Source organism: Lonchura striata, chromosome 5 (assembly GCF_050655825.1).
Source record: "Lonchura striata isolate lonStrDom1 chromosome 5, ASM5065582v1, whole genome shotgun sequence".
Classification (NCBI taxonomy): Eukaryota; Metazoa; Chordata; class Aves; order Passeriformes; family Estrildidae; genus Lonchura; species Lonchura striata.
Window position 1 is genome coordinate 68,154,759 of NC_140707.1, and position 26,698 is coordinate 68,181,456.

At 44.7% G+C, this 26,698-nt stretch overlaps 1 protein-coding gene across 1 annotated transcript in view; it reads right to left on the reverse strand.

Moving 5' to 3' along the window:
- PRKCH (protein kinase C eta) overlaps window positions 1-26,698 on the reverse strand; it is a 112,915-nt gene that overhangs the window by 59,712 nt on the left and 26,505 nt on the right. The window contains exons 2-8 of the mRNA XM_021554501.3: window positions 26,398-26,461; window positions 7,189-7,339; window positions 6,386-6,420; window positions 5,363-5,451; window positions 3,618-3,747; window positions 2,618-2,745; window positions 375-518 (exon numbers count right to left, since the gene is read on the reverse strand). Coding sequence (XP_021410176.1) covers window positions 375-518; window positions 2,618-2,745; window positions 3,618-3,747; window positions 5,363-5,451; window positions 6,386-6,420; window positions 7,189-7,339; window positions 26,398-26,461 — 741 coding nt within the window. The remainder of the gene's footprint in view (window positions 1-374; window positions 519-2,617; window positions 2,746-3,617; window positions 3,748-5,362; window positions 5,452-6,385; window positions 6,421-7,188; window positions 7,340-26,397; window positions 26,462-26,698) is intronic.

Consider the following 26,698-nt stretch of genomic DNA (forward strand, 5'->3'; position numbering starts at 1 on the left):
TCACCATACTTGAATCCACTGCCTTATTGCCTTTAAAGGAAAAGTCTTTACAAGCTCCAAGAAATGCTGCCCAAAGCGGTGTTAACACACACTTGCAACTCTTGGTACAGGCCCTGGCATGCAGCTGTTCTTTCAGGTGCTAACTTCTTTTTTGTGATATCCAATTCTTTACTTTGCTGTCAGCTTTCTTTCTCTTCCCTTTTCTCCCTGCTTTCTGCAACCAACTTTGTTGCACAAAGCAAGTACCACTTAGTACTTGCTCTGGAGTACCACTGGACAGCCTGTGTACCATGTTATGAAATCACTTCACCTACCTTGGGTATTCTTAAATAAGGAATGTGGTTTATCACAAAATAGCCAGGAATAACTCTCACCTTTCCAAAACTCCCCTTTCCCAATACACGAAGGAAGGTTAAGTCTTTGATCCCAAGTTTGCTTGCTGAAATTTCATTAATGGTGTCATCATCCTTCAGGCTGCCTTTTCCCTGATGTTTCAATGTAGATCTGCAAACCAGTTTCTGTGGAAGAAAGCAAAGAAGTGTCAGTCTGCAGAGGAATTGTACTTCTGCTTCAGAAGTGCTCACAGGTAGGCAATCTACCAACCAGGGCATTGGGGCCTTTCCAGGGGCACTTTATGGCTGCAGAGACAGAAAGTTGTGTTGGTAGAATCACACAGCTGCCACACGTGACCAGCCAAACTCAGCACTGCTCAGGGCTGTGCTGACATCTCAACACCAGCTCCTGATCTGGGCATTTCAGGTTGTAAACCCACTGCCCAGCACATCACAGAAAATCACAGAACATGCTGAGTTTGGAAGGGACCCACAAGGATCAAGTCCAACTCCAGGCCCTGCACAGGACCATCCCCAAGAGTCAAGAGGCAAGGTTGACTCTCTCCATTCTTACTCCCCACAAAAAAATAAAGAGAATGAGTGGGGAGATCCAAGTCTTCTAGCTATCAGCAAAGTAAGGAGGACTGTGTAATTTCTGCAATAGGCAAAGGGCTGGTGAGATTTAGAACCCAAGCAGATCTCATCTGAATTTCTTATGATTCTACTTGATTTTAAGACTCTTACTCAAAGCCCAGCTCAGTGGGACCCCAACTTCAAAACATGTCTCTTTTCCACATTTGGGCTGCTGGCTTGCTCCAGTGCTCCAAATTCATGGAGATGTGGAGCAAGCCAGCAGTGAGGTGCTGCATATTTAGGAGTTGTACCAGTATTAGCACACTTTTCTAGAGCTCTTAATTTTGAAGTACAGAAAGATTAAGCCAACCTCTGGTGCCCTCTGCTCACAGCTCTCCAGGTATGCATGTGCATACAAACGAGCACTTCTATTCAATTTACTGGTCTGAACAAAGTCACAGGGACTTCGTGAGCTCCATCTTGTGACTATTTTGGTGTACAGCAAAGTTCCTTCTGCACAGGAGACTCGCCACCATGGGCAAAGAACCAAGAGCAGTCACAGAAACACAGAGAGGTTTGTGTTGGAAGGGACCTTCAAGATCATTTAGTTCCAAATCCCTGCAGGGACACCTTCCACCAGACCAGGTTGTTCAAAACCCAGTCCAACCTGATCTTGAACATTTCAGGGATGGAGAATCCACAACTTCTCTGGGCAACCTGTGGCAGGGCCTGACCAGGCTCACAGTTAAGAATTTCTTCCTAATATATAATCTAAACTCACCCTCATTCACCTTAAAGCCATTCAAGGTTGTCCTTACAGCACACTCTAAAAACTTTCCTAGATCCTTTATGTCATGAATAACAAAAAGACATCGTTAAACACCAAGCACAGATTTTTTTTTTTCTGTTTTCATCTCCTTTTTATGTGCAGATGATACAAACAACAAGTGTGAACAAGTGGTGACTTTTGCAGAATGGAAAAGGGAGTATGGGATTTCCTTGTAACTCTCAGGATAACTGTCCTCCAAACTACTACAGGGGGAAGAACAAGGATAAGAGTTTGCTACAAGCTGACTGAAATCAAAAGGGGCAGCACATCCTAATGAGCCTGCTAGGCTGATACAGCCTGATGTAGTTGATCAATGTAGCTGGCCAATTGTATGAGAAGATTTACCACATCTGGAAATTATGGTTTGGGCTTTAACATTTTCTTTTTGTTGTGTTGACAGGGGCCACAGATTTTTGGCCAGTGATGTAGTGAAGAGTGAAATGGTTTCCCCAAAATGACACAGCAAAAGTGACAATGCTGGGAAGATAACTAGGCTTCTTCTTGAGCTCTTTTGCTCTATCACAAAACATGCACACAGATGGCATTTACAGTGCAGTAATAAAAAAAAAGCATGGCATGAATTATATTGATCACTAATTAGTTAGGGGGTCTTATTCTGCTCTCATTTGTGATAAGCAGATGAGTGTTGAAGAGTCACAGCACTGTGAAACATAAGCATATTGCAAAGCAACACCTATTGATGAAAACCTGGATGCCAAACATCCATTTTCCAGGCAAGGCCTTTGTCACAAGCCACAGACCTATGCCTGCAGTCCACCACCCAACATTACCTGTCCTATTGGAAGCCTCTGCCCCCTCCTACACCCACAGAAAGACTCAGTTGTAAATGCTTTAAATAGAGAAGAAAAAAAGAAATACTCACTGAATTTGGGGAAATGCTTCCCGGCTGCAGACCCATGCAGGCCAAGGCTTTGGCAAGCTCTGCTGAGTTCACTCCACAATTTGGAGCAACGTTTGCTTGGCATCGGATGTGGACGTTCATTTTACAGACTGAGGGGGTAAAGTAAAAACAAAGGAACAATTAAAACAGCTTGGAGGGGTTCAATGCTGAGAAACAATTTACTAATTCTGCTTCAGGACATACACCCATCTGGACCTACCCTGCATCTTTAAACTAGAGGGATTTCTTTGCCACTAATCTAAGTAGAAGCAAAATTAGGACTCTAGTAAGAGAATAAACTCCTGAAAACCAGGAACAGACCCCAAACTCTCCAAGCAGGATGCCATTATTGCCTAAAGCTTTTCATAAGCACATATTTTTGAGGTGCATAACTGCAGCTATGTCTGTAAGTACAATTAATATTTATAATGCCACAGAATTTGCAACAAATGTCCCCTGCATTTTCCTATATCTAATTTTAAAGAAAGCGTTCAGTGGGAAACAAAAATCATTCCTGTTCTAACTCATGACCACACACACACACCCTCTTGTGGGAGATGAAGGCGAGGATTTTACAGTCTGGATACTGAAACAAAAACATAACACCAGAACATGCTTAGTCATCAATTAATAGGCAGGGTAGCCAGCCTAAAGCAATGACCTTTTTTTCCCTTCAGATGCCTTTTCACTGCCTTATCTCATTAGCTGAGGAAAAACCTACAGGTAAAGGGAAAATACGAATGAAGGAAGCAGAAAACTTTTAATAATGCAAGTTAAACAAAGCTGTGCTGGGAGTACAAAGTAGAGTCTTTCTGGCAGCCAGAGATTCAAAAGGAGATCCACTGTTTTCTTAACTCTTACAAATATAAATATCAATTGCTCAGCTTTCTCCTGAAGGTTGCACAAATCAAGTCCACACAGTGCATCAGGAGTCTAAAAATAAATGTATTTTGTGAAAAGGCAACAGTGAGAAGCTGCTCACTTTTACACTGTAGACCCTGTCGCAGGATGCCCCAGAGCAAGGAGCCGCAGTGGTCACAGAACGTCGGGACTTTGTAGTTGTGGATGCCGAATTTATGAGGAAGGTTGATCCCAAACCTCTGTTCAGTCACCTGCAGCACCAAAAGGAAAGAACAGGTTTAAAATTCAAATACATATTTATAAGCTGGTGTTCATTTACATACAGACATTTAAGTGCAAATCTAAGAAAATAATTTCAAGTCAGATAATGTCCCATCACCTCACTGAAGTTTATGGCAAGTGAATACTGAATTAACAGCCTCATCTGCTGTGAGCCAGCCCTGCTTTCCTTGCTGGCCAGGCCAGACTACCTGGCAAAGCAGATTCCAGGTTCCTCAAGAACCCTTGGCTAGGGTTCCCTAGCCAAGTCTAAATTCTTAAAGACAAGTCAGAATTGGAATACCTCAAAACAAACCAATCCCACTGCAGTGTGAGTTAGAGCATTTTTTAATCACAGTTTCAAAATTATTGACTTGTTTACTATGTGCAAAAATATGTAACTTTAGATCAAAATGTTGATTTTATTAATTTTAATATAGAACTGCTTTCACAGCTCCTAAAATTCTCATTCCTCTTTTTGCCCTCCTTGTAATTAACAGCCTTTCAGGCACACATTTCCCTTTATCACTTGCACTCATCCCCTTTTTAAAACCTGTTCTTTTCCAATTGTAAATCATTCAGATCTCAAAGGCACCTTTAAAAAAATGTTTCAATGGCTGAAGAAACCAGCCCCCATTTAGCATATTCATCACTTTTGATTTTGTTTCTCAACGTGCAGATCCTGGAAAGCTGAGGTGGAACCCACAACTCTATTAAAGAAAAGTCAGAGGTGTGACTGGAACAAGAAGTTCAAGGCGAGTGGTGCCTCCTCATTTCTGGCTTCTTTTAAAGTAGTTTAAATGTGTCATAAAACCTTCATAACCCTGACAGAGGGGCAAGGACATTCACTATTTAACTTGCACTCTACTCTTAGGCTTCTTAACTGATTTTCATCTGGCTTGTCAAGGGGTCATTTTAAGGAGTTCAGCTCAGCAGTTTGGAAGTAAGAAATAACAAAGGCAATTGCATGGCACAAAACACAGAGCTGCCTCGTGAATAAACAGATTTGATTTTATTTGATTTTTCCTCAAACAGCTATTGAACCATTTCCAGCTCCAGAAATGAGACACGCAATGCACAGGGCAGTGTCTGGTGGGGATGTTACTCCCATCAAACACAGCCAAAACCAGCAGGAAGGAAAACCTTCAGAAACATAAATTATGCAAGGGTTCTTTATTACAATGTATTTCACAGACCAAAGGTCTGGAGCAACAACTAAATGAGCCCTTCAGGCAATCAGAAAGAAAAGAGAGGCAAAACAAAGACCAGTGGTTGGCCAGAGAAATCCACATTAAGAACTTGACACCAGATTTTGATTGCACCATGGTTAATCATGCAAGAAAATTACCAAGGAAACCATTGGATTTGCCACTTATTGATGTCTTCCATTGATATCTTCACAATATCCTGACTTCTTAAACCATGTGCTAGTCCAAACAGTTAATGGCATCAACAGACCAACTGGATGACATTGCATGGCTTTTAAGCAGGTCCCTATCACTCTTTTCCACCTTTAAACCCATTAATAAAAATAACAAATTCTCTTATAAGACAACCCCAGCAACCCAGACAAAGTATGATGACCCAAAATAACCAACATGACTTTACCTTGAGATCGTTCTTGTTAGTATTGTTTTGGCACGTGCAAGCTGTGACAATGAGTTGATGGCAGCGCTTGTGTACAACACAGGTGCACACTAGGAAATAAAAGAGACACATTAAAAAGAGCCCTTGGAAGACTCAGAACACATCAATCCACCAGCTGGGCTCCTTAAGGCTCAGCTGCTCAGCTACATCATCAGCACACAGTACAGAGGTGAAAAAAAAATGGTGGCTTGGAATTTACAACAGATCTGAAGATGTATCTTCAACCTACAGCAACAAAAATTCTGCACTGCCTAGAAAATAGCTGCCTATATCAAATATGGGTGATGGACACAGAAAGAAGCAGGACAGCTTCTCAAGCTATTCAAAAGATACTGTTGAAATAATTATCCAGTGAAGAGAGTTTCACACAGCAATATCTATTTTGTTTACATGCAGCCTCCTTTCCCAGGACACCAGTGCCCTATTATACTGAACAGGAACAGGCTGTGTTAGGCTATACTGAGTGACCATGAAGCAGGCAGTTCTGAGAAAAAGGGAAAGGCAAAATAAAAGGAAAGGTAGAACAATAATTAAATGCAAACAAGCACCACATACATCTCCACAGCCAGTCAACCATGCCATGCATTCAGGCAGAAGGGCTGTGCCAGCCCACAAAGTCGCAAACTCCCAAATTTTATTTTGTTGAAGTTCATAGGAAGAGAAAGGAAGGTGGCCATTCCAGCAGGGTACTTGGTGTCCCAACACCAGCTGAGCACTGGCCTGAAGGGACCCTGGGTGCCTCAAGCCCAGCTGGGTGTTGCATGTAGCAACTGAGTGGACCTGCACAGGATGGAACAGCATCCGGACACGCAGGTGTTTGCAGGAATGTCAGTGGCAAACCTGACAAGGGCTCAAAAGCACAGGTCTGGCTGCCTGGGTAGGAAGAGCAGTGGTGACTCCAGAGCAGCTCACAGCTGCAGGGTGTCCCAGCACATCCCAAAGCAGCACATCCCACACACAGCACACAGGAGCAGAGCACCTTACCTTGGCACTGGTATCCCTGCTTCCCAAACACGCCCCTGGCCAAGAGAAAACACAGACACAATTCAATGGCAGGACAGTTGTCTTGCAGATTGTTTACAGAGGGCAGAGCCAAAATGCAGGAGGATCCCAAATTATCAGATCCCATGGAAGAGCTGCCCAGCAGTAGTGGTGCAACACAGCACAGGGGTGTGAGAGCACAGGCATGGCTCACAAGGCAGGCTGTCAACATGCCTGTATTCCCCATATTCCCCCTCACTCTCATTTCTCAAATACCTCACTTCATTACAACACACATCACACATATTCCACTGATCCCAGCAGCCCACACCCTGTTATTATTTCTCCCACTCCATGTACTTTGAGGCATATCTACGTTTTTCTCCTTACTCTGCCTACTCCTCCATGTGCATCACTTCACACCTCTCTGGTGGCTTTTCTGTTCTCAGGAATTTTCTCTAAACATTCAAGCAACTGTTTTTTTTTCTCAGTGTAATCTCAACATCCCACTCCAGTGAGTGGGGTTCTTTCTTCAGGTTGCTTCATTACTTATTTTCTCTTGAAATAATATCTGTAGTTACAAGGGAGGGACACTGCCACATCCACACACCAAGCCAGTTTGCTTCCAGCATCCAAGATACACCTCTGGCCTCTCTGCAGCAGACTCCATTTTGCAGCACAAGTGTACCCTGCCACACAAGGGCATTACATCGGAGGCCCTGGTGACATTCAGGATTGGGGGTGCCCTGTCCCCAGAACACGAAGGACCAGGGAGCTCTGTGCCAGGGTGTTCGAGCTGCTCTTACCAGATGAACTCCTTGCAGTGAGAGCAGTAGGTGGGCTGTCGCAGGTAGGTGGCCATGAACTTGTGCCCGTTCACCTGGTGCACCCGCCTTCGCATCGCCCGCTGCCGCTTCCGAGTGAGGTTCTTAAAGATCCGGTCCCTCTGCAACGTCCCTGTGAAGGGGGAGAAGGAGAAAAAGGGACAACAAAACGTTAAAGTCATCACACACAGTTATTGCTTCTGGGTTTGCTACAGCATTCAGTTTGTGACCTCAGCCTAAGGAGGATGGACCTGCTGAAGCCCAGAGATGATGGCAGGGCTGGAGCCTCTCTGCTGTGAAAACAGGCTGGAAGAGCTGGGACTCTTCAGCCTGGAGAAGAGATGGCTTGGAGAGACCTTAGAGCTTCTTCCAGTGCCTAAAGGGAGCTCCAAGAGAGCTGGAGAGGGATTTGACAAGGCCATGGAGTGACAGGACAAGGGGGAATGGCTTCACAAAGAAAGACAGTGGGTTTAGATTGGATCTTTTGAAGAAATTAATGTCTGTGAGGGAGGTGAGGCTCTGGCAGAGATTGCCCACAGGTGCTGTGGCTGCCCCATCCCTGGAAATGTTCCAGGCCAGGTTCGATGTGGCTTGGATAAACATGGTTTAGTGGAAAGTGTCCCTGCCCATGGCAAGGGGTTGGCATTAGATAATATTTAAGGTTCCTTCCAATACAACCCATTCTATGGTTCTATGTTAAAATGCTTTCAAAAGCCATAATTACATCCCTGGTTTAGAAGTCAGGGGACTGTGGTCTAGAACAAGGATGGCATCTGGAACAGGTACAGAACTTAATTGCAATGTCCCATTTATGTCAAAATTGTATTTTTCATCTAAAAATATCTGCCTTTTCCTATCTTATCCTCACTCCCCTCCTATATTGAGACATGCCAGTAAGCTATTAATTCAAAAACTGTAAATAGACTAGAAGCTCAAGGCTAATGAGTAATAACTCACAGCTTTTCGGGCAATAACCCCTGAAAACAAGACTACACATAATCAACTGACCACCACCACACTTGCTGAGTGAAAGCAGTGCCTTTCTTTGAGAACAGTTTATCCACCTTTGGTATTCTCTAGCTACATTTCTTTTTCACTATTTGCAGCATTTTTACATACTTCCAATACTTCCTGTGTTGGTTAAAAAAAATGTAGGCTACTTTTTCAATGATGGCTAGTTTGATATGTGCCACACTCAGCTTCCTTTAAAGGGCTCATTTTCCAAATGTTAGGTAATATTTGATGGTTCTAGAAAGAAGCAATCTAGGACCTGCTGGCATTCAAATCTGAATTGTCCCAAAACTTTATTTAATTTTAGAACAGAGTAGACTACTTCAGTTGAAAGGGACTTACAATAATCACCTAGTCCAACTGTCTGACCATATCAGAATGGACCAAAAGTTTATGTATTTTAAGAGCATTGCTCAAGTGCTTCTTAAATATGACAGGTTGTGGGCACTGACCACCTGTCTAGGAAGCCTTTTTCTAGGTCTGAATCAACTCTCATTAAAAAAAGCTTCCTCATGCCCAGTCCAAACTCCTCTGGCACAATTTAGTATCACAATTTAATTACCTATCAATATAATCTAATCTTTTTACTGAGTTTAGTTCAGCTATATAACAATTTCCTAGCAAAACTCAATTGACACAAAACAAGTGTCTCTCAAAGGGCATGAACTGAACTCTAGATGAAGAGAGCCATTCTCATTTAGGCAGCAGTTGTCCAAACTGCATGTCCCAGCCAGCTGGTCTCTGGGATCCTCACACAGCACTCAGCTGAGCTTCCCAGATCAAAGCCTCATCTGGGGCACACTTGCTCAGAAGAAAGAAATTAAATTTGCAGTTTTCAAGTTAATTAATTTGCAAAGTGACGACCCTGAAACCAGAGTCTGCCAGAGGTGACTGTGCAACAGTGTTCAGGACTTTTGAGAGTGGACTGGATGCAAGACCAAAGCCAGCTCCTACCAAACCCTTTGCACGGATATAATTCCACAGGAAGGGGCAGGTCTGTAAACTCCTAGAGCAGTGGATTGGCAACAGGACCCAAACACAGCTGTCACCCTCCCACTTATCTTGCCACAAAAAAAGGGGGCAGAGCAATTCCCTGCTTTCAACTGGCTTTGCTGATTAACCACTGGGAGCAGGGGGAGGGTGGAAATAGAGGAAAAGCTGTCAACCTGATCAAGGCCTGAAATGCAGGAATCCCACATCACAGGCATATTTCTTGGTCCTTTTTGTAGGAGTTGAGATAAGGGAAACCATCCTGTCAGTACTGAGCCCAGCCACTTCAAGGGGCTGTGAGCCACAGGATGTATTCCTCCTGGTACTCTTGCTACAGGTTTAGAAGCAAAGCCAGCCATAAAGCCCAAGAGTTTTCTGCTGAGTTCTCCCAGCCATTTCTGCACATGTCCCTTCCACAGGCACTGATGGAAACCTCCTACCCAATGGCATCACAGTGACATGGAGCATGGTTTGACTTTAGGACAGCTTGCATTTATTTTTCACATGGAAGCACATGCTATAAATTAAGATTTTCCCATTTCAACACACCAAGAAAAAGGATGTGGTAAGTCTGATCCAAGCATTTAACAGAAACCTGCTTTCTTCAGTGCAGAGCTCCAAGCAGTTGGGCAGAGACTGGCTCAGAAGAGCCTGCCTTTGCAGGGAAGTGCTTAAACATGTGTTTAATTCCCACTGAGGTCAACAGGACTCAGGGGACCACAGGAATTATCAGACTGAATCAGAACATTGGTCCATCTAGCTCAGCATCCTGCCTCTGTCAGTGGGCAACCAGAAACACATGACAGCAAGATGGAGGAACTCTGCAGCTGGGAGATAATTCACCTCTTTCCCACGCACAAGATGTCATTTTGATCTCCAGAAGTGTAATCTGATTTGTGGAGGTTTAATATTCTTTTCAAACATTCACCCATCATTGCACAAGTTCAACTGCCTTGTTATCTACCATAGAAAACAAGCCCAAGAAGAACCTCAAGAGGGCAACCAAAAGGTCCTCTAAAAGGAAGATGAAGAGACAATTGCTTTGCTGAGCCTCCTGCAACTTCATGTGAGAATAAAAAAAAAAAAAAATTCCTTGTAGCATTACAGAATGTGCCCAACTTCAAATTCAAGAGATCATCACTTTGATCTAGGTTTAGGCAAACACATAAATGTTTTTCCTGGATCAGGGCCAAACACCTCAACTGGCAAAGTGTCCTGTATAGGTGTTCAGCATGCAGAGGAGAACTTCTGAGGCATGGAAAGGGAAGCACAGGGCTTGAGTGGGTGGTGAGCATCTAAATCACCTAAAGAAGCAATCCAGTTACCAACCTGCTCCATATCAGCTGCTCCATTAGAAGCCCAACAGCTTTAAGCTCCCATTTAGCAGGGTTTAAAAGAGTATGTTCCCAATTTAGCTCCCACAATTTCTGGTTTTTTTTATGGTTCCCATCAAGAACCAGCATGGGGTAATCACGTCCCTGGTGCTCTCCCATACAGTACAGACCACACACGGAAAGAGGGAATCAATCCTTGGCACCAGGAATAGGGGACGGTCGATGACAGCCTGCAAAGCCACCCATGGGACACTGCTGTGCATCACCATGGTGGTTTGCCCAGCTTCAGACAGACTGCAATTTTGAAACAGTTCACAAAGCCCAAAAAATTACAGGCACTTGCTTTTTCCTGGGCTACAGAGGGAGTCTCCATGCTGCCAGCACTGGTGGATCACAACCAGGGCCAGCCTGAAGCCTCCTCCCTAGAGCTGTACTTGGCTTCCATCCCCCGTTCTCCAGACACCAAAATCCCACAGCACAACAGTTCCATCTTGCAGACCTGCTTGTCATTAAATGCACATGCCACAAGCTGGGTTTTTTTTTCTTTACTCAAAGCTAACTCATATTTAAAATGCTCCTCAATTTTCACACTTTCTCCCACTACTTGGCTGTCAGACCCTGCTAATGTTCTGCTGATACTGCACATCTTTCTGGTGATCCTCACCCATACTTTTGTTCACCTCAATTTACAATATAACAAATCTGGGTGTTACTAAGCAGGCTTCAGGAAGGTTTGGATAACTTTCCAAACCTTCAACTCAACTCTTTTGAGCACTCTTCTTTCCCATTTCCTGGGGCTGGCTCAAGTGAAATGGAGAGGGAGAGCTTAGCACAACCTCAGCCATACCTTGAGTCCAGGTGTAGCTGCAGGAGACCATCCACCACATGATTTACATATACAACCACATCCCAAAGAATAAATCCCTCTCTCTTAGGGCTTGGGTGCTCATGCATGCCACACACCACACCATGGAGTTGCCAAGTTCAGCCCTCCAACAAGCTGCAAGTGATTTTGAAATGGTGAAACATATGGCTACCAAAACCTCCCTCCTTCCAAGCACCAGGACAGCAGTTCCTCAACTCACACCCACAACATCTGTTCAGCAGGTCCCAGTACCACTGGGTGAGAGGCTGTAAGCAGAAATCATCCATCAATGAAGCACTGAAGCCTGCTAATTGAAAGGCTGAAAGAACTGGGATTGCTCAGCCTGGAGAAGAGGCAGCTCTGGAGTGACCTTAATGCAGCCTTTCAGTACCTGAAGGGAACCTACCAGGAATCTGAAGAGGGACTCTTTGCAAGGGTATGTACTGCTAGGACAAGGGGGAATAGATACAAACTGAAATATAATAGATTTAGATGAGCTATTAGCAAGAAATTCTTCCCTGTAAGGGTGGTGAGGGCCTGGCACAGGGTGCCCAGAGAAGCTGTGGCTGCTCCATCCTTGGCAGTGATCCAGGGCACTCTGGATGGGGTTTGCAGCAACCTGGGATAGTGGAAGGTGTCCCTGCCCATGGCAGGAGGGTTGGAATGAGGTGATCTTTAAGGTCTCTTCCAACTCAAAGCATTTTGTGACTCTGTGACAGGGTAGCCAATGCAGCAGCCCCTCATGCTTCCCATCCTTGGTGTCAGGGGATATAAAGCCATCAGAGACATTTTCCCAGCTCGTGTTTTGCATTCTGGCCAGTTTCCTACAGGATACATATTTTCCTTCTGGACACAGAGAGTGTTTTACAAAACAAAGCCATTCTAGACCATTAAAGAGACCCTGACATTTAAAAGCCTCTAATCTCTGGTAAAGCAACAACCATTATGACTGGCTCAAATGTCCAAATACTGCTATAAAAGCATACAAGTGATTGCTCAGTGAAGGGAGTTTCCACATCCGTGGTTCAACTGGGACATCTGTAACTATGGGGTATCCAGGGTGCCTGCCTATGTGCAAAACTTAACTACAAAGTTCAACACTAAAAAGCCTCTTCCCCTTTCCTCCTTTGCACTCACACTGAACATGTGTTTATGGCAGTGGAAATTATACATGCAGCGGGAGAGGAGAATAAATAACCCCCCAAGTCATCTGAGGACACATGCAAGCACTAGCACATCCTCACCCACTCAGCAGCCTCCATCACCACCCCACCTGCCCCCTGAGCTTCTTGGCCAGAGATCCCTCCTTTCCCCCCTGCCCCAGTTTGTATTCCAGGCAAATCCCTACAGTGGTGGCATAACTACAGCAGGAAAACAAGAGGAAGAGCTGCAGGATGAAATGGTGTGTTTGGAGCTGTTTGACTCGAGTCAGGTCTCATCTGCTGAAAGTAAATCTCACTGTAACTCCAGCACAGCAAAGGTCAGCCAGGTACCTCCTCACACAGGGCAGTTCCTAGTGTTACACTCCCATATGCACCACGGCATTTTAACTTGAAATAAATAAAGATATTCTAAAAAACAATGTAAAAGCCTTAAATCAATAATGATAATAGGTAAAAACTTAATTAAGCATTTTTTTATCAGTACCATTATCCTCCCCTAGGAGCACTGTGAGCAAGCTCCCCTTGAGTGACACACAAGCACGGAACAAAGACCAACCACTGATTTTACTGCAGTATAAAAATCAAGATAGAAGATTAAGGGATCCCTCACTTCTTGTAAGCATCACAGCACTGAACAACAATCTCAGATCATGATAAATGCTCATCTACCCATGCCCTAACAGAGACTAGTAGTGGGTGTTTTAGGAAAATAATACATAAATCAGATCAAATAAATTAATTCATAGCCCCCACACCCTCCAGTCATCAGTATGTAGGTGTTCTCTCAATATTTACCTAACAGTGGGCTTCCTCACATCTACTGAATATAAACTGAGGCTAAACCAGCATGTTTATTTTTCTGGCTGTAAAACATGTCAGTTATGACAAAAATCCCTTACTAAGGTTTTGCATCTTTTAAGCAGGAGTTTTATCACCATAATCCTAAGGATGGTCAAAACCATAGGAAGCTTTGCTATCAAAATGTTATAAACACAAACACACCATTGAAGAAGCCTGACCCTGAAAAGGGAAAAGGATTTAAGCATCCTATTCTTTTTCCCTAACATTAGTGCTGCAGAGTGAAAGCCTAGTTTTTTTTATTACAAAGCTTTTCTTCAGTTGCCCATAAAAATTAAGTTGGATGCACAAATCAGCCAGGTGGAAAACAGCCACCTCCACAAAGATGATGTTGACCACAGGGGGTTTCTCTCCCAGCAGCAGCTGATCTTTCTGTTGCTTTTGCCAGTCTGTGCACAATCCAGTCTCTGCACTCTCATTCCAACCCCAGGAGAGGCTCCTTGCAAAGCAAACATGTGGCACATCAAACACAGGCTGAGACTTCTGTTTGATCCAGCTGCTGTTTTGCCCTCTGAAACTGGATAAAGTTTTGTGTGAAGATCAGAGAAAGAGCCAGCAAAGGCTGGCAGCACTTTGTCTTTCAGGACTTCACAGAAAAGCCATGTTAACAGGCAGCTCACCTCTTAGATGCCAACCTGTCAATATTGTCTGAAAGAGTAAGAAGGAACAACGATGCTCTTAATCAATAAAAAGTTTTCCCCATTCAGGAGTGTGAAACAGCACTATCAGCATTCTTGGAAATGCAAATATGTAATCATCCCTGCATCAAATCACACAGAACTGTGCACTGGAGGCAAGACCTCTGTTTCTGGTCCAAGTGCTGAAGTAGGGCAGAGCCATCTTCCTTGTTTTCTTGCCAGATCTAGGATCTTCTCAGCTCTCAGTGATTAGCAGCATTTGAGGACTGAAGCTGAAGGATGATGTTTCAGTGTGTCAGCAGTGAGAACAGGTCAGTGAGGTTCACACAATATTGGTGAGCATGACCAAAAGCACATCACAGGCTTATTTCTAGAATTACACAGTGATGCCAAAGCTCTGCTGGTGCCAGCAGGTAAGACAGAAGAGCAACTTTTGAGTGGCTCAGTTTTCTTCAGCCTCTTGAACTTGGCTGTAGCAGTGCCAGGGAGAGCAGGACAGCTCTGCAGAGCTGGAGTGACCAGTGTGTGGCTGCTGGGAGCATCCTCATCTTCAGGAGGGGAGATGGCTGCAAAGCCAAGGGTACAGCCCAGTGCTGGGGCTGAGGGAGGAAAAGCTGCTTTTTATCTGTTTGCATAACTCCTGTGAGAACATGACAAAGCAGGAAGGAGGCAGCTTGAGAACCTCTAAAACAAGTATTTTTCTGCCTCTTCAAGTCTCCCAACCAGTTATGAACACCATACAGGTTACTTTGCATAGAGTTTTAATCCCAGCTGCCATACAGGTTTTCAGACGTGCACAGAGCAGCTTTTCCAGAGTTGCTATTACATGATTTTTCTTGGAAAAGTTTTTTTTTTTTTTTTCCCCTAAGAAAAGCTGGTTTTAAATGTTTGCTTGCAGATGTTGACAGCTGTGAAGCAAGGCACCACAGTATGCTGCACAAGGCTGAAAAATGTCAATGGAAAAGCCTTCTCACTAATTTCTATAGTGAGTAACCTTACCATTCCATCTGTGCAAGTTTTTGCATTCATTTGCAAAATCTCAGGATATATCTGTTTGCCAGAGAGACCAGGCTTGGGCAACAATGGCAAAGAACCATCTCAGCCTGCACAGAGAGGAGACCCCAGGAGAAAAGGATTTTATATAGCAATCAGAAAAGGGATTTGAGGGAGACAAGAGAAACCTAAGCACTGAACTAAGGCTGTCAGACCCCACACTGGCTCTGTGACCAGAATGCCACCTCATATCTGTCCCTTACCCAGAAAGACACAGTTTCAAAAACAAAAAAATTAGTCCGGTCGTATCCCAGACAGGTGCTTCTCTCTGGCATGGTCTTCCAGCAGAAGTCTAATCTAAAAGTCACCCCAGCCCCCCTGTTCCCTCCTCACAATTGAGCCCCCTCCTTGCCATCTCAGACCTACCAGCATTCAACTGCTCCATAACCCACTCCTGTCACACTGACCTACGAAAGAAAAGGCAAAAAAACCCAACAAAACCCAAAACACTTCTTACTGCATGGCTCATTAGAGCCCTAACAAACTGACTCCACTCCCTCCTCCCCTCACAATTAGAATCATTACTATTTCCTTGGGCTTAGGCAAGCGAATTTCCATTGTAAAACCTCCTGTTGGTCCTTCCCACTTACCAAACTCAAGAGAAAAATGTTGAGATGTGATTTACTAGAGAAGGAAACCATTTAATACATTATTCATTAAAAACAGGAAAATAAAACTAACAAAGCAACTTTGATCTTTTCCATGATTAATTCATGTGCCAGAAGCCCTCTGATTTAGAAGATCTCAAACCATGCTGCAGCAGGAACAGAGTGACAGCATTTGTAAGTCAAAGCTCCCATCACTTGTGCAAAATCCTGCAGAAAAGCAGAATGGTAGCAGGGAGATCCTGAATCCTCCCTGCTCCTTCTGCCTGGGGGCTCCTGCGTGTCACAACCATCAGCAGCTCACATGCTGTGGGTGGCTCCAGAGCACGATCACAACTCACTCTTGGGAGGCTCTGCTCACACAGGGAAGCACAAGATCCAAGCCAAACCTATTTTTAGCCAAGTGCAGCTTAAAGCTATTTTAAAAGTTGACATCCCCCTTTCTGGGCATGGGGGCAGCTTCAGAAGTTGGCTGCTTTGGTATTGAAAGAAGGGTGTCCACACAATGTCTGACAATCAACCAAATCTGCTGAAAACTCACATTTTTGTGTCAAGGCAGTGTAATTTGCTAGAGACACAGGTTTAACATCAACCTCAAAAGAAGGAGGAGCAGGAGAATACTCTTTATGGAACACAAAGACAAAACACACAAAGCAGCTTGGCTGAACAAAAAGCCAGCTGAGATGGGAATATCAAGTATCTTGTGTCCAGAGGGTCCCAAAATTTTGCAGCATCTCCAAAATAAGTAACCACACTGCTCAACACAGCACCTATCCCTAGGATGAAATTTTGAGCCTTCCTCACCAATGGCACTGTACTTATCTCCACAAAAAAGCAAACTGTATCCCAAAGCACAACTGGAATCTAGTCAGGAACAAAGTACCTGGGAAAGCTAATTCAACAGGACAAGTTAAATATTCCCCTTCTTCTGCCACTGGGGCCTCCACTGCTTTTCCTGGAGGTGCACTGGCCTTGGGCTCACTGGGCAGGATGATCAACGCCTGAATCACCACCCTGCTACACCTGGATTCTCCTGGTGGACTGGTCATCCCACAGCTGCAGAGCCCAAGTGGTCCAGCAACAAACTTGGCTCTGATCCCACAGCTGACCCAGGAACTTTTGAGATTTCCATGTGGCAGCTTGCCAATGAGTCCTCTAATTTCAACAGCCTTAAAAAGCAGGTTGTTTACCATGCCACTCTCCCACGCAGGTTCCCACACACCATGGGCTGGGAAAGACACTGCCACAGCAAAGCATCTGTCAAGAAAAATAAATTCAGCCTCTTGTATCCCCAGCTTATTGGGAAGAGCTCTGCCAAGAAGCAGCACCTCTCCTCATCAACACATCCCCACCTTGGCAATGCAACAAGGAAATACTCAGTGCTCAGGCTGGGGACTGCACAATCCATCCTGAAACCCCTGCAGATGGCAGGAACCATGAGTGCTCTGCCCCTCCCAGTGCCAGGGGATTATTGGGATTTCCCAGAGGGATTTCCCAAGGCCTCCAGGAAATGCAGTTGGCCCCAAGAGCTTCCCAGCAGCTAACACAGCCAGATCTGATTCTCTCCCCCTTCCCCATCTCCACCCAAACATGGTTTTCACCCTGCAATACATATTTCTCCACTTCTGAAATATGTCTCTGGTATTTCAAAAGCAGATGTCCCAAATTCAAACAAATACAGCTTTAAAAATGCTGGTTGCCACATGGAGAGGGTGTTGCTTGCCTCGGCTCAGGCTCATAGAAGCATAAAGTTTGGAAAAGACCTCCAAGATCATTGAGTCCAACCTCTGACCAAACATCACATTGTCAAACCACAGCACTGAGTGCCATGTCCAGCTGTTTCTTGAACACTTCCAGGGATAGTGACTCACCATTAGATTGCTTGGGCAGCTCCATAATGTGACACCACCTATTTCATTCTCCCAGACAGGTGGCCCTTTCCAGCACGTGTAAGAGTAGCAGTAGATGCACATACCCTGCCTCCCCACGGGCTCTCCCACCTCACTCCTCTCAATTAACAAACAAGCAGAGCTGGGTGAGCAGAAAGAAAGTCACTTTCCCCAACAGCTTAACGAGAGACACCTAAAACCTGTACCTCGCTTCATCTTTTTTCCCAGTCCTTCAATGGGGAAGGAGCACTTCAGGAGGGAATTTGTTTAGACTCAAATGACAGGAGATGAAAGCCAGCCTGTGGTTTGATGGTCACAACAGCCCTCACACAGGTTTAAGCAGTTCTCCCCCTACACAGCACCCTGCTTTCCATCCAGCACTGCCTTCCCACACAGCCATTTTCCAGCCAGATCATGGGACACGGGGATTTCTCTGCCGTGGCCTTCCTGTGCAAGTTGTCATCAGCCCTTTTGGATGCAATTGGACCCCTCCTTGAAGGGCTTGTTTCTCCCACTCTGCCTCCCATTCACAAGTGAAATACAGAACGAGAGCTGATGCAAGTAAAAACAGCTGTAGGACTAGACTGAGGCCATCGCTCAGGAATGATTCCTCACTCAACACTTAAGAACTCTGAGCTGGGCAGGCTGGACAAGAAACATTTTTCTGCCTTTGTCCTTGCTGACTTGCAAGTGTGATCTGCAAGTTTGTACTGTGAACATACACAAAAGACTCATTTTAGACATAAAAATTCAGCACTGCTTGGCTTTTGAGAGTTTTATTTTCTAGTGATACCCTCAAATGAAAAGGTTTCTGGCTTTAAGGCAATTTCCTACATTTTATAAACAAATAAAGTTATTATTGGAAGCAAGTTCATCTGCTGGAACTGCAGCAGTCTCTTCGGTCCTGGCTCAGCAGCAAGGCTGTGGTTTTGAGCACACAGCTCCAGGGAGAGAGGAGAGCACTAACAGGGGAACACACTTCCCAGGAAGGGACTCTGCTTTACTGTGTGGATCAGTGCCAGTGACAGACACACGTGCTCAGCAAGTCTGGCAGCTAGACGGCAGAAAAGAGCTGAGATTCTGGGATTAAAAACAGTTCCAGACTAGCAAGAAACTGGCTTTGATGGTCACAGCTATGCTACTGCTGCAGCCTTTCCTGTCCCCTGCAGCTCTCCTACAATCCCCTCTTGTCCATCCTCTCACCTCCTTTAACCTTTTGGGCTTCTTTTAAGCTGCTCTGTCCTGACTACTCCTGCCCATACCCCTCCATCACCACTCCCCAGACCAGTCTCCTACCTCCTATCTCTCCTTATATTCCTTATCTCTGTCCTTCCTCCAGGCCCTTATGGCTCAATTTCTTCTCCAAGCAACTTTTCCCAGTGTTTCCACTATTCACTGCCCTGGTCCCTTGTCTCAGCAGATGGGGCAAGGAGAGCAGGACACCTCTCAGCCAGACCTCCTGCTTTGCTCCCTCCTCTGCAGCACTGCCAGGGCTCCCCCTCCTGCCTCACTGCAGCACCCAGGGCAGGGCTGAGCTCAGTCAGGGAGAATTCTGGCCCAAGAACCAACCACAGCCCAGTCCAGACAGCTGGTGAAGAACTGACCCAAGGCAGCCCCAGGGAAACCCAAGAGCATCCTTTTCAGACAGACAGATTTACCCTCAGTTATGAAACTGCCTCATTCCCTCATCTGCAACTGCCAGCAGTGCAGGCAGTGCCAGGAGCTGCAGCCACTGAGGTGGTTCAGTGCAGGTGGTGTCCACAGCACCCCGAGCCATGCTGATGGCATGCAATTTATCCCACATCACAAATGAGTAAATATTACCCAAAGACAGCAGACAGGGACAGCAGAAGCTTTCATCCTTCCCTCTCTTGCCTCTGCCAAGCTTGAGGTCACCCTGGCCAAACAACGTCAGGATCTCTTTGCTCAAAGCTCTATTTTGATTCAGCATTTAATTCTGGAAAACAAACAGAACCATTGCTGCTGAAGCACTCCAGGAAACAAAAACAGCTGGCACTGAAGAGCAGGAAACTCATTATTTTCTGCTGGGCATGGTCTGCAACAACCTAAAGCAGAGGTGAATAAATTGCAAGTGTGAATATTCACCTACTAAAGCACCACTGGAAGATGAGCTCTGCTTCTACAGCTCTATGCCAGCTCACCTAATGCCAAAGACCCAGTTCTGCTGGGTCAGAGCTCAGTTGGTTATTTGGGACATGTTGTCCCCCTCCAGTGAAGTGCAGGACTGAACTGCACAACACCCTCACCAAGCAGCAGACTGATGCTGCTGATCCTCCTCTTGTCTGTGAAGCCAGAGGGACCCTTGGGTCTCCCCACGAGCACTAACCATGCCTGAACACCTCCCAGGTAAACTGAGGTAATTAAACACTGCAGCACAACAGCACTTGCTACCTTCAGGGGACAATGATGCTGAACAGGCACCCAGACACAAGGAAAATCCTTGACTGGGGTGGAACCACCTAAATCAGGAGTCTCCTCCAGAAGCCAGAATTGAGAGACTCAGATATTAAATGGGATACAGCATAATTTGATAGTTGGTGGAGCCAAAGTTATATATACATATATGCGTGTATTTATATATATATATATATATATATATATATAGAGAGAGAGAGAGAGAGAGAGAAATGGATGGATGAAAAAATAAACAGCATGGCTTTGTTGGTAATTTTTTCCCACATTTTCTGGCACAGATTTACAGAGTGACCCCTGGTAAGCACTGAGGCTTTTGGACAGCCATTTACCTATTCCATCAGTCAGGCACACCTCAGAAACTCTGTCTAGAGAAATCCAGGTCCAGCTGAGGTGTGCTGCTGTCAGGGCATCCCCTTCATCCCAGTCCAGGGTATCATCCAGGTGCCTTCAACCACACTGGGTCCAGAGAGAGATGCCCATGAAACAGCATCAGAGTGCAGCAACCAGGGCTGTGCCATTATCCCTACATCCCAGCACTCACCTCCTATAGCTTTGTGTTCCTCTCCTCCCATCCCACACTGCCCATCCTGCCCCACTGCAGCACAAACACCAGCTCCAGCACAGCCCTGCCCTCCAAGGCCAGGGAGGTTTCATCTCTCCTGGGAACTACCATCACCTCTTCCAGGAATCACATTCAAATAAAGCAAAGAAACCTCTGTTCCTCATTACAGCCAGGAACACTGAAATCCCACTGATTGCAAGCCTGCATATTTATCTCTAGGTTTCAGAGCCCAGACAAAACAGAGCCCACTGAGGAAGTGAAGTTAACCCTGATATTGCTGTTTGTTGCATTTTTACAGTGCCTGGGTATCTCTGCAGTTGGCAGATCTTGGCAAGTCACAAATGAATGACAAAAACCTCTTGGCATTAGACACACTGCAATAGCTGTGAGGCTCACACGGATCATTTTCTGAGAAATAAAAGTAGCCTTGTGGATATGTGGCAGGCTGGGGTGCTGTTCTCCTGCCTCTGCATTACAGTCACTCCATAAACACCAAGCCAATCACTTAATTTTCCAAGGTCTGGCTCTTCCTGCTATCAGAAATAAACAGTTTGTTTGTTTGCTTTCCTGTTGAAATATTTTCTCCCTGCGAAAATTCATCCTGTGAATTTAACAAACTCGCTTTGTTTTCTCTTTTTTAATGGCAGAGAGACATATATGAGATACCAGAATTCCAGGGTGCAAGAATACTCAGGTTCTCTCAGCAATATTTACCCATGAAATGCAATGTGCACATTTTGAAAGTTTCACTTTGAAATACAAAATAAAGAAACTCGTGGAGGCTTCAGGAGAGAGCTGCTCTTGCCTTCACCTGCTTGTCTGAAAACCTCTGTGGGGTGTGCTGAGTGACCTCCAGGAGACCAATTCTTGCTCAGGACTTCAAGATCAGCCTCTGGAAACCTTTTATTTTTAACCTGGCATTTTATTTTTTAACCTGACTGACATCTTTCAGCAAGGCTGGGGATCCACTGAAGTTCACCTGCCTGCCACACAGAAATGCACAGCATTTGTGGATTACATTCCTGGTCCCTGCAAGGGCTCAATCTTCTCAGGGCACACTTAGGGTGTATCTGCTCCCCCATGAGACTCAACACTGTCCTGACCTATCTCCAACTGAAAATGCAGAGCTGAACCAACATGGAGTGGATCTGGAAATCCCTTGCCTACAGCACACAGGTGTGACAAGTGTAAAGCACTGAAAAACATGTAGACATTGGAAAAAAAAATACAAGAGTGTAGAAATGCATGCTTCCTGCTGGTGTCTGCCACATAAGACTTTGGGCTAGACATTAAATACTTCCATGTCCTCAGACTGTAAACCAAAGACAGCAGAGCTTTCTTATTCTGCACTGGTATGTCCTGTTTGCAACAGCAGGTTTTCTAGGTGGTGTCTACTACGAGTTTTAAAACTCTGCTAGAGTCACTAAACCAAAAAAGAGCAGTGGTCCAAAACACAGGGGATGAGAACAGGACATTTTTTTTATTCCTGGTTCCTAGTTTCCAGTATTTATTCCCTTAACTATAAAAGATGAGCTGAAAGCAGTCATTATTGCATTATTACAGTCATTATTGCAGTTACAGGATTGGTAAAACTCTTTTCCTCCCTGCTGTGCAAGAACCTGATAATAGATCTGCCAATATAAAATTTATGGGGCTGAGGAGCTATGTTGTAGTGCAGAGCAAGGATCTTGTTAGCACAATACCTCTGTTCCACTTCACACTTTAAGGCTACAGATCTTTAGTGGTGTCTGTTAGAGAAAACATCATTTCTTTAAAAAAACTTTGTGTTAGAAAAATGTATTCTAAGAAAAATGACAGCAAAAGACCACAAGTCTCTGTGTTTGAGGACAAACCATTTGAATGTGCCAGCTGCAAAACAAAGAAGCATTTCTTGGTCCAGAAGCAGGTTTGGGCTTCCTGAACCTGGTTGTTAGGGTACCTGTAGGTAAACAGGTTCAGCTTCCCCCCTTGGGGGAATGGGACTAGATGATCCTAAAGGTCCCTTTCAATATGATTCTGTGATTCCTTGCTGCTGCAAACCCTATAAACATGAAATATTTAGCAATAGGTGCTATATCTGCTCTACCAACTCACTTGGCTTTTCAATATTCTTGTCATTCTATTTCTTGCCCAGAACTTAAATTTGTCTTTACTGACACTGAAAGAAAAGAAACAACCATTACTTATTTTAGAACGATGAAATTAAAACTGAACTTCAAGCCAGAATTATCACTTTGAGTGACAACATGAAAAAAAAAAAGGCAAATTGCAAGAGTTCAAAGCACTAAAATAGAAACACTGTTTTCTACAGGGCTTGCTTCATTCATTAATTCAGTCAAATACTTCATTTGTATTAATTTAATTAGCTTTGCTCAGAATTAAATAGAGCAAACAGAAAGAGAGGTGGCAAACTGAGGGCATGCAGCACACCTTGCAGGCAAAGCTGTGAGTGGACTGGGCTGGCTCTGGGATTCCAGTGTTGCAAGGGGAGAGGTTCAATCCACCCAGGAACACACCTGGGGCCTCCCAGTGTCCAGCCTGACCTTGCTGCAGCCAAACAGCCTGGCCCAAGCACCATCTCCAGCTCTTGGGAATCTCTTCTAACTTCTCACAGAGGCACAAGCCACAGCAGTGGTTCACCCACACTCGCTGCAAGGCTTTTGATTTCAAATCTTATCCTGCCCAAGAAGAGTTAATTCAGGGTTTGCTCTTTCACAGCTGAAACCAGTGCTCAGTGGGGAAAGCAACAAGCACTGGAGAGCAGGTCTGAATTCATGTCAGCAGCTGAGCAACACCCTCTGGGGTACCTCAAGAGCCCTACGTGTGTAAGAGAGCAATAAAGCAGATTTTCTCCCTTTAAAGAAGCCCTGCAAGAGTTGAGATCTTGTGGATTATCTCAGAGACCCTTGCACACACATGGGATCACAGGGAGGGAGGGAAGCAGGACTCCCTGCGTTCTGTTAAACCACAGCTCCTGCAGTCCCCAGGCCTGGGCAGAGCTTGGTGTGGTCCCACACACTGCAGCCTGCTGCTGTTCCCCCAGCTCCTCAGCTGACAACATGCCTCACATCCACAGATGGGCCACATCCACAGCAAAAATACCTCCGAGAAAGCACATTCACTATTTTTACTAGAGCAGAGGCAAGGAGACACAGTGACAGAGGTAAGAAATGCTAAAGACACCCTTGGGGGAGAAAAACAATTGTATTTCTATCCAGAGTAAAAACAATAATAAAGTTTTAAAAACGCTTGGAAAAAATTTCATTACTAAAAAAAAAATCCAAAATGGGGAAATAAACAAAACCCAGAAAAGCGTAAATAAATTCATTTGAGAAGAAGCAGGAAATCAATACCTAAGCAATGCCTGAAGTATGGCAGGCAGAAGTCAGTCCTCCCCTTCTCTGTAAAACAGTCGGGACTGGAACAGCTCCTGGGTCAGTGAGGGAGATGGCTGGGGAAGAGTGTGCTTCCCTCCACCCCAGCTGGGAGCCAGGGCCACCAGTGATGTGCCACCCTTGGAGTTCAGGAGCTGGACTTTGCTGACCCTTGTGGGTCCCTTCCAACTCAGTATTCTGTGATTTCTGTGAGAGGTAATCTCCTCCTAAGGTAAGGAGACTTTCATTTTAATTTTGCACTGTTTGTTTCACACAGGAAATGTCAGCTGAATGAGGGTAGTTAATATAATCAAACACAGCTTAGCACAGCAAGTATATCCAAGCACAGAAAATAAAGAGAGGCAGGTATAATTTCTCTAGGCCTTCCTCACTTCCTATTGCTCCGTTCCTTTCTTTTTCTGAAAAACTACATGTATTTTAAACACATCAAATAGGCAGATCTCCCTGCCTCAAAACAGCAGGGTAGCAGTGACGGACAGAGGAGCCATATGGGGACCTGCAAAGAACTGACCTCTTTGCAGCTGCATGTTTGCTATACTGTCCTCACATCCTGACAGCTCTCAAATGCCTCTGGCAGACTCCCAGGAGTCACACCCTGCTCCTCCATCCCTGCTATAGGTAAGCAGAACCAAATTAAGGTTTTGGTCAGAAGAACTTTTGATCAAACCAAAAAAAACCCACCAGTCCTAAAGGTAAAGTCCAAACACCACCAGGACTGCCTGTTTTGAGTAAGCAAAACAGGACAAACAAAATAGGGCAGTCTCACGTGAGCCTAAAACCCCAGTCTCAATTATTTTGTTGGAGGTTTTTTTTGGGTTTTGTTAATTTTTCTTCTTATCCCCCTCACTTCCTCCCTCTCTTTGCCCACTTTTAGGACTTTTACTTTACTGGATGCAGACAATGCCTGAGACCCTGTGAATTTAGCTATTTCCATAAACAGAACAGCTAGCTCAGCATAAGAAGTCACAGGGAGCAAGGATGATATGGTGGTAGCAGCTGCCCTCCAGATCAGGGGAATCAGTGAGAAGCCACTTTTTGAGCTTTCAAGTAATGAATTCTCAGACTTTTTTCCAAAAAACCCTTAAAATTTCAAATACCATTCAGAGCCTCCACACTTCCAGCAAAAGAGACAAAAGCAGAATTAAATATGATATTATGAACAAGACCTCTCTGTGTATCAGAGGGAAACTCCTTCTGCATTAACACCTGCTTTACCCAATGACTGGGAAAAGTCAGTATCTGCAATCAGGCTTGCCCTGGATTAAGACTTTTCTTGGAAACTCTAAATGTGAACAACCAGATACATGGGAACAACCAGACAAGAAAAATCCTAAGTGCCATCTTTGATGTTCCTGTTCTTTAAGTCTACACATCCTCAAGTACAACAGAGGAAAGAGAAGTAAATGATTTCCAACATTTCCCATTTCCCTCGGCAAGCAGTAGCTGTACAAACATCTGAGTTCTGCATTTCTCATCTCTGAGACCTTGTTAGCAACATGCTCAGCCAGCAGCACAGGTCTGAAACACGCTCTGGATTTATGCTCATGCCCACCAACCCTGCTCAACCCTGCTTTAAATGGCCAAGCATGGCACTCTTGCATGTGGACACAAATTGGGATGTAAGTCAGTAAAAGCACTCCGGTTTCTTCTCCTTCTATCCCTGGCTCTGTCATAGGAAATTAAATCCAATTTCTAACATCCTTTTCATCCCTGCAAGAAATTCCTCCAGGCCCCCCCAGCACACCTTGGCACTCTCCCTGTTCTCTGGTTACAAATACAGAGATTTCCTGGGCTGCTGAAGCACAGCTCACATCCATGCTCATAACTGGTATCACAATAAAAAACAGGGACATCAAAACCATCACACTATTAAATACATATTCAATATAGGTACCAAAAAAAGGCTGCCCAGATAACTTTTTGGGGCAGCTGTCACACTAAAATCTTGCAAGCTTCCTGTGCTAAGGGAACATGGGAAACAGAAATGCTCCTGAAGCAGATGTGAACCATTACAGAACAAAAACCATCCAGATGTTTTAAACGTGCTCCATTTTAAACATGCTCTGCTTTCTCCTCAGCTTGCCCTTCGAGAGGAAGCCAGGTGAAAAGCACAAGTGACAAAATCAACCTGTCTGAAGGACAACTTCAGGGAATAAACCAGAGAGAGCATGACCCAGCTCCCCAGGTGTGAGATCAGAGCAGAGGGCACACACAGCTCCAGCTGCCACCAACAGCCCCCACCAGATCTCCCCCATCACTCAGGAAACCTCAGGCACACCACAGCATGTGCCTCCTGAAGAATCCAAAACATCTGCACTGCTCTGGAACTGATGGCAGGGACACAGACCAGAGCCCAGCTCTGAATGGAAACAAGCCAGAGTAACTCCCTTACCTTCTGTGAAGTTTCCTGTAAGAGTTATGACAACAAACACTTTGCCTTCTGGTTCCAAATCCACCTGAAAAAAAGGAAAGGAAATGTTAGAAGATTGTTTTCTTTGAGGCAGAAATTTGAAAATATTTGAAAGCGTATATATTCTCATTCACACCTTAATTGAAAAAAAAAAAAATAAAAAAAAAAAAATCAAGCATCCAGTGCCCAAATTGTTCAGCATTCAGGGCTCCATAAAAAAATAAGAAACTTGAGTCTTCCTTTTTCCTGGAAGTGCTGAACAATTTCAACCTTGCTAGACGAA